This window comes from Haliotis asinina, chromosome 16 (genome assembly GCF_037392515.1).
Source record: "Haliotis asinina isolate JCU_RB_2024 chromosome 16, JCU_Hal_asi_v2, whole genome shotgun sequence".
Lineage (NCBI taxonomy): Eukaryota > Metazoa > Mollusca > Gastropoda > Lepetellida > Haliotidae > Haliotis > Haliotis asinina.
The window spans coordinates 38,746,065-38,760,065 of NC_090295.1; the positions used below are offsets into that span (position 1 = coordinate 38,746,065).

Genomic DNA, 14,001 nt, shown 5'->3' on the forward strand with positions numbered 1-14,001 from the left:
ACATGTATGGCAAGTCTAGATTAGCACAGTTTCAAAGAGGAAACTCCATTTTATTGGGGTTTTTTTAGTTTAAGAATTTTTTTTCTGTAAAATATTTTCATCTCAGAGAATAGATGTTGGTCTAGGTTTAACACATTGGTTTCGGTTAAGTGACACACTTTATCAGAACTTGATTTGTCACTTGACCAGATTTGACCTTGTGAAATACACCCAAGTAGTCAGTTTGAATCACCCAGTTTTCTGCTGATTGTGGAGTTGTGTGTCGATACAGACTTAGATTTCATTTTAAAAAATCGCAAATCCATTTCCTGGCCGCCTGATCTATTTGACCGTTTTTTCATTTCGAGTCTGCACCTTACAATAAAGCACGCACGATAACAATACATTTGAATTCTTTGCTCTGACAGCAGAGAAAACGACTTGTTTCTTGAACAAGGAAATGACTTTTCGACAGTCTCGAAATATATCTCTTTCAATTCACGCAAAGACAAAAGATTATATCTTGTTTGTGAAGGAGTTCCATGATTTACACCACCGTGGACTAAGCACCGGTAGCACAACAGCCGCGCTCGAGAATCTACGACGGCGTCGATAACGTCATCGTCAGTTCTCGCAGACTGCTCTGCGTTCCTCCTTCACCTGTGAGTCGGAAAACCTCGAAACGCAGGCTCCGTTTGTTTGAGATAGGTATTTGTTTGTTAGTTTGTTTGAGATAGAGATTTGTTTGTGAGTTTGTTAAAGATTGTAGTCGACATCAAATAAATGGGTTTATTTTTAACCCGTACATATACATTTCACAGTTTTGACATCAATACTCCAGTACCGACAAAGTGAAAGACGGGATGATAGGTTACAAACCTTATTCATGGTGAACTTACGGTGTAGTGGTAACGTGACAGGTAATGCATTGTGCACAAGAAGCCTAACTCCGTGCATAAAGGAACCGTACCAATACACACTGAAGTAATTATATTATACAAGACAGGCTATAAAACGTATGGCACGCAATGTTACACAATAAACAATCATCGCCATCGCTACATTTTGCGGACAACAAAGCTAGATTTAGAGTTATCTCCCTTTTATCGTTTTGCATTCACAAAACATCGTTAATTTCCGTAAATCATACGTGATTCAGTTTTATTCGAGATAAAAAATTTCAAATGAGTTAAGCACTCCCAGCTGGATACACAGAAAATGTTACTCGCTTGCAAGCGGGGTACATTGAAAATTATAGAAGTGCGCTCAGCCAATCAGAAGACGACATTTATGTGTGAGGCATGATAAAATTGTATTAACCCCTTTAAGGTGTTGCTTATCTCTCTGTATGACCAGAACCGTAAGACACACAGATCCTGAAGTATTGATGTGATATTGATTTGATCCTTAGCAGCTTTAAGATGGTAGAACATGCTCAGATGGCATTTTCCGTGATATTACACTTTCCGTGAGTCTATCACATGAAACGTTTAGAACTGTTTGTAAAACTTTGTCAATTTACTCCCTGTTAATGAATAAACTGATCTGACCAAACCTTCCCGGCTTCTATAGATTGACCTGCAGGGCATGGTGGTGGTGGTGATGGTGGTGGTGGTGGTGTGTGTGTGTGTGTGGGGGGGGGGGGGGGGGGAGTGTTGGGGAGTGTTGGGGAGGCGATTGATGAGGAATCGGATGTTTTAACGGACACCCCCTACACACTGAATCTCCCCACAATCAAATAAACAGCGTTGTATTAGATTATTGCTTGTTACTTAAAACTAATATTGTTTACTCTTCGAGTTGACTGTTTGCCCTACTCGAGTCACGTGGAGCGTTCTCAGCCTCTCTGGGGTGGTTTGGTAAACACTAGCACGTCGACAGAAGGACATAATTAATTGACGTCCGAGTTGGAAATCACAGCAGGCAAATATCTCAACTAACTCCTTCTGTTAGATACGGAGTGAGATTGTAGAACGTCAGAGGAAAAACACATTATTGATATGAGTGGCAAAGCTGACACAAAAATGATACAGATACCGGCGCTTATGCTTTGGGCGTAATTATTACGATTCTGACCATTAAATGACGCCATGACATTTAATCTGTGAAAATTATTTTCTATTCGTTTCATGAAAACGGTAAAGTGGATACAAGTTTACAGGGAAGTGTTTCGCATTACACCGATGCAGGGTTTCGGAAATGGCCTTGCGCCGATAGGAACTCTTAGCATCGCGCTCATCCCAAATAACCTGTACGGAATTACAGTAATTTGTCACATGACCAAGAATTTTCGTTGTATGGAGCTTGATAATGATTGGCGTGTTTCTGTCCAGAATCTTCCTTTTGTTTAATCATGCACCATGTGGAAGCAACCAACAGACAAACAGTACACATTTTATTAACTTTTTTGAATATTGCACTTATGCCCAAATTAGGATTGACATATCTGAATAATTCAGTGTTTTTATTTCAAATTTAACTTTACGTAGATTTGTGTTTACAAATTCAATTTACAGTCATGTCAAACAAATTAGTTCTTTAACTCCTTCGATTCATGTATTCTCTGTGTAACGGGAATGGCTCGACCACAGAAAACCAAGCTCCGTTGAGGCTGTAGTTCGTTTTTATTTCTTTTGAAACAATGTGTACAAATATATCAATCTCGGTCAAAATTACCCTTTATCACATCCAAGACATTGCACTTTGTTCAGATAATTGTTCTACCACTAAACATATAAAAATAACTCAAATAAATGGATATCACAAAATTAAAGGTTCAGTTACACAAGACTCTTAGAAGTGCAGTTATGACAAACTTTTGGCATCTTCCAGACACAGTAACATATCAGCTTGTCTTACCATCTATGGGACAACTTGCATCAACTGAGCACATGTTGTGAGGCACCAAAATACACCCTCCAAGGACCTAAAATATGTATGCCGCAATTAGCATGGAAATGCTAATTCTCACCAGAACAGTAAACGTACAATCTGTTTGGAAGTGAAATTATCAACACCAACAACTTTAACCTCCACCAAATGCATAAATTCATTTACAATAAATACTCAATGAACCTTTCAACAATTGAACATATTTTTGTAGTTTATTCCTTTTCTGTAAAATCAAATATAACCAACCTGAAATCCACCAAAGTCAATATCCTCTTCAAATGACTTTCAAATCACCTTCCCACTTGGGAGAAAGACAGCAAGTGAACCAACTTCACACTTTCCAAATGCAACTAAATTCAACATCCAATCAAGATGCTGCACATCTTCAGCCAATAGAAACCAGGAACAAGACAGCAGGCCTGACCTCATTAAAACTTGACTAATTTGCATAGGAACTACTTTCGACCCATGACCCAGTGGTTACTTTGAATACATCATGGACTTGTAAACATGTAAACCTTTTTACTGACAATTGTATTATTGTTTAAGGTATTCTAAATTGATCCCAAACAGATACACAAGACAAGACATGTTAAAATAGTTTATATTTCCAGCACACTTTTACAATTTGTGTATTTTGTACTTGTTATGTATTTTAACCTTGTTATGTATTTTGTACTTATTATGTATTTTGTACTTGTCATGTATTTTAACCTTATTATGTATTTTAACCTTATTATGTATTTTGTAATTTTTACATCTGTGTAAAAAACGTTTCCTAAAATTCGTGTGTTGATGAAATGAGTGAGTGAGGGAGCTTTATCGTAACGGCTAGGATATTATTCCTTATAGCCATTACCCGAGGCCTTTTAGGGTGATAACACACAATAACGAGCATCCGACCCATCCGTTCTTACAGAAAGCTCGGGGGCTTGTATGTGACGGAGAATAACATATGTCACAACGGTTCTAGGGATCCGATGTACAGATAAGGGATCAGAAACCCCAGAAAGGAGAAAGCTCCTTGTCTGTCGTTTTTCTGCACATGTTGGGGTGGCTCCCAATCAGACAGAGACATCAAGGAAAGCTTGTAGACACTATCTCCGTATCAGTCCTGTGAACGAGATGAAACGGTTCCTTGCACTACGTTTTAGGATATATTGTCCACGGACTAATCACCTCGTATCAGAAGGACTGGGTGCAGGACAAAGCTGCTTGTCAGGGCTAATCTTGGTTATGTTAATGGTGCTTCACATGGCCACTGGTGCTAAAAGGGGAGGCCAGTTGCCTCTCAGAATCACGTACTCGGCACGCAATGGTCTTAGGCCTTGTTCCACAAAAGGATGTTTGGTAGAATGCGGCCGAGGATCCAACGGTCATCTGCAGGAAGACGCCCTGACCACGTGCAACGAAACGAAGCTCACGTTCTGAGCGCATCTTGACTTGTAAGCTTCAGATTAAAATGTTCACGAATGTTGTCCCTTCAAATGGAGACCCATGAAGGTCCGGGGTAGAATAGGCTTTCAGCAACCCATACTTGACATAAAAGGCGACTATGCTTTTCACAAGAGACGACTAACGGGATCGGGTGGTCAGGCTTGCTGACTTGGTTGATACATGTCATCGGTTCCCAAATGCGCAGATCGATGCTCATGCTGTTGATCACTGGATTGTTTGGTGCAGATTCCATCATTTACAGCATTCATAGCAAAAATATTGCGGAGTGCGGCATGAAACTAAACTCACTCACGAATAATGGAGGATAGGGAAATTGTTCAATGTTGACGCCACAGTAAGCAATCGTCCACAAGAATATATTAACAGGTTCTGAGCTGAACTGTGTGAAAGTGAAACTTTTGTCGACATGATGCCAAGGAAATATCCTCACAATCCAATTCTCATGCAAATGAGCACGTTGTCAGTGAAATAAACCGGAGACTGCAACCTTTGGAGAACTGACAAACTTCAGGAACATGCACTGACCAAGATTTGGCTCTTTTCCATTGCTTGATTGTCCTGTCAAGACTCCATTTCTGTCAAATTCCAGCTGTCGTATAGTATGAGAACAGCATTACGGCGACAATCAACAAAACCTGTACATGAATTATATGAGTGATGTGCTACTGGTTGTGAAGAGCACCTGGTGTCATCACTGTTCTTCTGTAGTGATCCATGCATATCAATCCCCACCACTACTTAACCTACTACGCCTAAAGGAGTGTATTGTGCCTGAACATCGAGATGGGTATTCTCTTGTGTCGACGTCAACGCCAACAGCGGCCCATGAAGACGGCAGTACAACTCGAGGGCAGGTGTCACGGGCAGCAACGCAGTGGCGGGGTCAACCTTGAAACGATGCCCAATATAGAAGGGCTGTCAACTGCACCAGAAATTAAAAGCACACTGCCCTTTAGATAGTGGTCAGATGTAACACATGTTCCATTAGGAATACACTTTCTCAGCATCATGCCCTTTCTCTTGGGTCTATCGAAGTGGGTTGCACTGACGCCGTGAATCATTTCACAAATGTTTTTCAAGCAGGCTCTGAAAGACTCTCCATCCCGTTTAAACCAAATCACTCACTATGTAGTCATGATTAGGAACGATGGTATTTACTTTGGAACTAACTTCAATTTCGGCTGGGTATATATAGATCGAAACGTTTTGGAATGAAAACCTTTTTATCGTGTGTTTACACAGAGCAGGGTGACATGATTAAGTTGAATGAATGCTGTCTCCAACACACCACTCCAATACACTCACCCAAGTATGCCTCGGAAATGGCAAAACATTTAAACCTACTGAATGTCAAGTCGCGTCACCCCGACCACGCTTTGATACGCTGAAGTAGCCGGACTCAGAGATTTTCTTGGTCAATAATCCGGAAAAGAAGCTGTCTAAATGATCATTCGTCATCTTCCATATAAGTCAATTACACCTATCAAAAGAAGCCACATCTATCTCTATTTTTTCCGAGCAGCAACGACCCACAAGGCTAACGGGTTCACTACCTTTGATTGATGCCCAAAAAACTCTATTTGGATTTATCGTCCACAGACTAACTCGGATGTCAACATTAATGAAACCCTCAAAGAAATACCCCCTTATTCAACATTGTTTATATTCTACTCTGTATCTCTATGAAATCTACCGAGGTGTTAAGTGTCTCCAACTCCTTTATTCCATATAACTAGTCGGTGAAATCTACATCTTAACCCCTGTTTGATTAAAATTGATGTTCCAATTTACTGCGGTGAGCAAAAAGTAGAGAAAGTGTAAAATACTTTAGTTATTTGTCAAATGGCAAATTGATGAAATATGCCTACCGGGTTGGTGGAATATTGACAGATCGGTGTTTCTATTTCAGCAAATTGGAAATGAAATAACGTTTTCATTAGATGTGGCCAGCTGTACCAGTCTGTCGGGGTCCGTTACAGAGAAAGCTTGACCTGTCTTTGGCTGGCATTGACCGTGCGGCAGACTTTGGTCAAAGTAGTTATGGAACATTTCCCCCAGTGTTTTTGATCATATTTTATTTTAGTTTTTAAAAACTATGGGGTTTTCAACAAATGGGATAAACTAATAATTGGAGATTAAGATTATAAACTCAACGTAGACGGGATACAAGTGTTGATAAGCATGCATTTAAAAAACTTGTTAGTGTTGTTTTCCAAGAATATGAGAGGTGATATAGGTTTCTTGAGAATAGCGATAACGTCGATGGTTGGAAATCGCACGTTGATAGCACAGACACAGCACATTTAGGAAACATTTAGGCAACAATCGGTCCTCACCAGGGAAACCAGCTGGGCACACATAATGCTTGTCCTCTCAATTTTGTTCATTGTGGCATAACCTCAATCCACCCACCAGAGATCTGATGACAAAAAATGGGAACTCATGGGGCACATTCTCTCCATGATATAGTTAAAATAACACTTTTGCGTTTGTTTGTTTGTTTGTTTGTTTGTTTAAAGATGTATTTCAATATTTCAAGCTATGATAGTGATTACAGTTTCTGCCTGTGATGTCGAGTCTCTGTGATACTTCACACTTGTTGGCAGGCACTCGACAACTGGCTTTGACCAAGTTACAACCCCGACAAAACGTGACTTGGCTGAGAAACGGCGTCGAAACACTAGAGACTTAATGTCCAATACACCGTTCTAATTCCCATAATGTAACATGTCCTTAACGTTTTTAACATATTCATCTGCTAACAAACATGCCCGTGGGCGCGGGGGTTGGGGGTTGGGGGGTTATCGCCATTACCCATAACAACACGATGGCGTCATATAATCAAACCTGTGCAAGAATAAACAGAGAATCTCAAGTGTCTACTGATATGGATTATATCAACACGAGTTGATAAAGTAACAATTATCCGAGGCTTGCCGAGGATATTTTTCCCTTTATCAACAAATGTTGATATTATTGATATCAGTAGACACGACGGTGAGATTGTATTTATCATACAAAATCATTCTATATTCTGTTCCAGGGGTGATATCATTTGTTTCATATCATGTGTGATATATTCGGGCTGTTCCATTCTGTTCCAGGGGTGATCATATTCGGGTCTGACCAGGAAGTGGGGGAGCTGATGGAGGCAGTAAACCGGAAGAAGGCAACAGGCACGTTTGCTTGGATCGGAAGTGACGGTTGGGGAGGCAGAGGACTAGCGTTCAGGGGAAAAGAGGACCAGGTAAGCTGAAGGGCAATGCGTTATTTTGAGTGACGCTTTGTCTTTAATAAATTATCAGCTATGAAATATATGTTTGTTTGTTTCCGTTTACGCCATGCTGGATTTGGACTTGTCACAAGATCCTTAAACAGAAGAAGTCCAAAACCAGACATGTTCTGAACACCAGATAACATTTCACCAGACATTCCAGACAAACCATGTATTATTCTTTACATTTTACATTTATCTTTTTTCAAGATTTGTTGTATTTGTAACTTCACAACACGAATTACCTCATAGCCTGGTACCCAAGAGATATTGTCTGGATAACGTCATGTCTTCTAAGAGATGTGCCTCAAAGAAATTGCAGCGTTAACATTATTAAATCACACAAATGGGAATAGAAATAGGACTCAAACATCTATTAGCTTGTTTGAGAAGGGTTTTGCTTAGTGGAGGTTTTACAATGTATAGATAATCTCACTCAAGTGTCTACCGATATCAATTATATTACCACTCATACCGATATTTCATGTTGATGTAACTGAGATGTAATCACAAGACACGAAGGTCAGATTCTGTTTATCATCAAAATCACCCTCCATTAGTTTTCTGAACAAGGTACTGCCATTAGACTTGCAGTGCAGCGATGTCATCTTGATGGCATCTTGACGTCATCAAGTTATGACGTCAAAGCATTGTCAAGGCATTCTACAAAATCGACTGGCAAAATGATATCTCGAAGAATGTATAGTTTCATCTCACACAAGCAATGTCTTCCGTGCGACAGAGTTTGGGATAATTAACGAACGTGTTGTGATAGGAAATTGTTTTAAATCTTTAACGAAACTGAGCCACACACAGAGGACCGTTTCGATTACAGTGGGTTGTTTTAGCTGAAACAGTCACTTTAGGTTGCCAACTTGACTGTGGCGCTTCCAGTTGGTAAGTGATTCGCTTGTTAAGACCACCCTAACAATGTAGCACCACCTGATGAATTCGAGCCTTAGTAGTGGAAATCAATGGTCGATAGCATGACAACTGTCTACACTGATAACTCGACTGTAATTTCGTCAAACACCAAACCGTTGATTCTGACGCGACAGAAAAGCACAGAGAAGTAGATGAATGAATTGATTTTGATTTATACATATTTTATTCATTTAAGAAAAGGATTGGGCACAAGTTATCCAACTTAATGACACCCTCTCCCAGTATTTGCAACAAACATATTTACATGAGGAACGGAGAGGATATACATGAGAAGTCACGTGTTTGAGAATTTAACTGATTAGATGGAACAGGGGAATCGTTTAGATTGATGTAATGATGGACATATTTGAATATATTCAGATTTTCTTCATTGAGAGATGTGCATTGCCATGTAAATAAGACATATATCAAGTAAATATCTGTTTTGTAACAATACCACGTATATTAGCTAACAAAGTGTCTCTTTGTGTTTATAACGGGGACGATCCAAGAAATAATGATATACATATTAACACATACATCCACAACGACATGATGGATCTGTAATAATGTGGATTCTATACAAGTCGTAGTTGAGCGTACTATTGTATCTTAACCTTGTGTGTAAAATATTTAGTTTACGTATACCAGATAAAAGTATGATGGTGTAGTATTGCGAACTATTTTAATATTGCTTTTAAATAACGAAATGGAATCACATTTCCTTACAGACAGTTGACGGGAGACTGTTCCAAGCTTTTATAGTTGACAGAATAAATGAAGAGGTTGGATATTTTAGTCTTGTATCAGGCACAGTATAATGTTCAGTATTACGTAAGTTATAATGAGTTCTCATTCACACAGCATGTGGTAACAATTCATGTAAGAATGACGGGGCGATATTATGTTTAATCTTATGAAACAAGCATAATTTACGCTTCTTTCTTCACGCTGATGACAAGTCCCATCTAGTCTCACAATAAAGAACTCTGCTCGGCGTGTATTTGGGTAGGCCAGTTACTGTACACGCAGTCTCAAGATGTAGTCTTTTTGATTTGTTCGAATCTTCAATCAGACACCCATCCCATACCTCACATGTATATTCAAAATGTGGTCGTATAAACACTATGTAAATTTTTGAAAACGTTTTCCTATTCAATATTTATTTAAATTTTCATAAGGCAACAATCATTTTACAGTTTTTTTCCACAATATGTCCGATGTGATAATACCAACTGCCATTTGAAGAAAAAGTCATTCCCAAATGTTTGTAAAAGCCTTCAGTGGCTATACTAACTCCATCGAAATACAGTTTAGTAGGTTGTCCACTATGTTGTAAAGAAAATATCAGAGCTTGAGTTTTGTCGGGATTACATTTTTACCAGCCATTCCTTCGCCCAACTACTCAATAAGGTCAAATTATCATTCATGTTTTTTTCCATGAGGTATTTTGCTTTTGAAATAGCCCCGAGCGCCGTATCATCAGCAAATTGTCTGGTTAGACAATAGAGTTTATCAGCTATTTCATTGACGTAAACAATGAACAAGAAACGACCGAGTACAAAACCTTGTGGAACGCCACCTATTAACATTCTCGGCGTGGATAAGGCTCCTTTAACAAACACTGGTTGGCCAGGATTGCTGGCATAACTTTTTGAACTCTAGTTAAGTAACTTTCCTTTAACACCGTAATTTCTAATTTTAACATAAGCCCTTTGCGCCATACTCCATCAGACTCTTTCGACACATCGCAAAATACCATGCAGTGGTTTTCTTCGTTGTCGAGCGATACAAATTTCATAATAAATTTCAATTAGCTGATTGAATTGACAGTTGAATGACTAGTTTGGGATCCACACTGATATTTATACAATATTGTCCGAAAAGTAGTTATATAACAGTCTAAAAACTGCTCTATCAAACAACTTTCCAACACAAGTAATAAGCGATACAGGTTTATAGTTTGACACAATGGAGCGGTCACCTTTCATAAATAAAGGCATTACATTGGCAATTTTTCCAGTTATTGGGATACACTCATCAACTGAGGGACATACTAAATAGTACACACAGTGCAGGACGAATAGAATTAGCATGAATGAATGTATAGAATTGATCTTGATAACAGTTCTGCTTCTACTAATTACGAATTCAAACAGCAAACCCCTTTGAATTATCAGAATCGATTGTATGACGAAACAAAACCACAGTCCTGATAAAGACAAAGGGCAATGGTAACTCTTACTAACGCCAGATGTTTTGTTGTTGTTGTTGTTGTTTAAAATAAATAAATAAATAAATTGGTATGCATGTCATGTACTACCGTCGGCAACGTTGAACACCCCACCGAACAAGCTCCGAAGTCTACCAACAATGACGCTGAATAAGCTTGTAGAAACTGGACCTTGAGCACCAACAGATCCATTAACATTCTAGGGCCCGTTTTGGTCTTCAACACGCCTCCGTGGAAGAAAAGCCAGAAAGTTCCATTTTAAACAAAAACTACCAACGAAACCAGTCTGTAAACTTTACACATCTTGCTGCCTTACAATCAATTTCGTCTGAGATACAAGCACATCTACCAATGTTTATTGCTGCCAAGTTTTCAAAGACGATAAAAGGTGCATACGCTTTTCATCTCAGAACACCTGGACAACTCGTTTTTAAGCGGTTGGAAAATCTTCAAAGGGAAACATGTCGCCGATTTGTAGAACTCTCCATCCTAATGCTGAATACATTTATCGACAAGTATTCTATTTTGGGCCACGGTGCCTTGAATCCTCTGAAGATGTTCTCTTTGCATTGTCTAGCATGAGAATCACGTGATTTATATGCGGCGGCATCGGTGATTTCGCCTTTCATCCTCTGGCAGGGTGGCTACATCACGCGCTCCCCTGAAATGTGTTGGATCGTGACAAAGTGAAAGAAAATGACCTACACTGTGGTCAGTGCTCATTCTCGCACCACGCTTGGAGAGGCAAAAGTGATAATCGCCAGTTCTGATTAATAGGTAGTGCTGTTCGTAAAGTATGATAAATAGCCTGATATGAGAAAGGGAAACATGACTGCTACTCGTCCGTTAATATTGCATTTGTCACTCCACCGCACGAAATTGTTTGTAGGCGGCACGTGCATGTTCCCGCCATCAGTTGCTCTTTCTCCAATACACCATCTTCTCAATTTGCTGTGTTTGGCTAAACTTACAAGGTGATTCAAACACTGGGGCCCTAATCGAATGGCATTGCATTCTGTTGTGGGTTATGTTTTTCATTATCTGGGTACTTAAGGCACGAGTGACGCTCATGCTTCAGCGGGAATTTAACACTTTCGGTGTTTTCGACGTCCTGGCTCAATAAAGTTTTTGTACAATTTCAATGTTATTTCGTTATTCTTGATTTAATACATTGTGAGAGTGAAATCGACTTCACGCCGCTTTAAGGGACACACCAGTCATACCACATCGGCTAAGCTCTGTGTGTAATGCAAGACATAGCTATTACGACTTGGATGAAAGTAAATTTGAGTAAATTTTCTAAATTTTGGTCCGGTTTACACTTTCAGCAGCGATTCCACAGCAACAACAATAGAATGACGCCATTCTAATGGTTTAATGTAAGACTATGTCACTGTAATGCAAACGTGCGTGTGGGTTTCTTGTCTCACCGGATATTCGACTGTTAACGGCACCATATTCTGGAGGCTTATTGTACGTTAGGAGATCGGCGCCTTGCCTAGCACACACACATCATTTTATCAGTGTGATTATTACACTGGTCGGTCTGATTTGTTCAGTAAGGCAAGCTTTAGGATATTGACTTTCTGACATGTTTAGTATTCGCGGTTCAATAACGGAAAATTGTCTGAAAGCAATGGAACTATTTTCGTTATATGCAAGTTGATGGGAATCCCGTTAAAATCTCGTCCCATATGGGAACACATAGGGCAAACTTGTTGGAGATAATATTTACAAGGACGAACGGGATATTTCGTGACTCAGGAGACTAAACTGTCAGGATTTTGAAAATGAAGTTAAATGTTGTGCGAAGATTGTTACCATGGTGCCAGTGCTGAGCATGCAATAGAAGATCGATTCGTGTGGTATTTCAGCAGTGCTAACGTTGGTTTATACCCGCTTAGTGTCTTCCGAGTTGATTTTGTTTGTTTATATTCCGCCCTTTTCAAAGGATACGTTAAGCATGTATGATTTTACGTACAGCTGCATTTGCAAACTTTATGGAGTCATTTGATATGATCCACATGACTGGATGGGGGGATTGGGGAATTTGACCTAAAGCTTTCATCTGTCTTATGTATACATGGGTAGGAGGGTGTTTGAAAAATACTTTTCTAAGGGTTACTATCACATAAAACATATGTGAATTGGTCGTGGGGTGTCGTGGCAGGACTTGGGCACAGGACGGTTGAGATGTTATATACTTTCTATATCTTAAACCAATGCTAATTATTGAAGGAAAAACTAGAACGTCCCACACCATCGGAACGGGTTCGAATCTCAACAGTATCAGTAATTGACAACAATTGTTTGTCGATTTATTAAGAATGCTCCACTGGTGCACGATAATCGTACATGATAATGTCCCCAGCTCTTCACAAGGGGAGACGTCGGTTCGGACAGAATTTGTTGGATTTGTTGAAACTGTGGAATTGTGAATTAACACTTAACTTGTTCTCTAGACAGAAGTGTCATATCAGCTCACCACTGCGAATGAATAACATGTTTGTAATGTCCAAAATATCAAAAACTGTAGTAGGTATAAAGATATGGATACAGTAGAAGTAATATGTTACCTTTGATTATTTATCAGAAAACCTGACACTGATAACCCTCTGGTATTAGCTAGCCATGGAATTTCTCATTGTCGTTCATTCCAGTGTGAGGTCATAAGTGTCTGTGACGTCACACAGAGGATACTACACAAAGTTACAAAAATCCAGTTATTTTACATTGTTTCCATATTTGAGAACGCGATAGTGTGTTTCCTGCCTGGAAATTTCGCCAGTTCCCATATGTAACAACACATGGAACTCAAATCAAAGATCATCTGTTAAGTATGCGTCACATGTATTAGGTAACGACATGGTGCAGTATATCCTGTTTCATTCATCTGATTGCCTGATCTTAAGATTATGGGGTTTTTTATTAATCAGATCATTCTCGAGTAGAAATCGGGCATCCAGGACACTGAAGTGAGATCAGAACATTCATTTTGATCAAACACTTACGTGACTTAAATCTACGTATCAAAGGTCAATTTACTATGAACCATGTACCCTCGTTATATCTCATCATTCCCTCTTTAAATCAGATGTACTGAACAATCAATGTGATCGCTGTATGAAATAGGCAAAAATAATTGACTGCCTTGATTTCTGTGAGGTGTTATTTGAGTAGAGGTCAAGGTCGTGTTTACAGGTCAAATCGAAGGTTACGATGTGACTGAGTTCGCTTAAAG

At 39.3% G+C, this 14,001-nt stretch overlaps 1 protein-coding gene across 1 annotated transcript in view; it reads left to right on the forward strand.

The window, feature by feature from the left end:
* The window catches only part of LOC137268595 (metabotropic glutamate receptor 8-like), a 151,371-nt gene that overhangs the window by 100,813 nt on the left and 36,557 nt on the right, over positions 1–14,001 (forward strand). Inside the window, exon 5 of the mRNA XM_067803167.1 lies at positions 7,434–7,576. Within this exon, the coding sequence (XP_067659268.1) occupies positions 7,434–7,576 (143 nt within the window). The remainder of the gene's footprint in view (positions 1–7,433; positions 7,577–14,001) is intronic.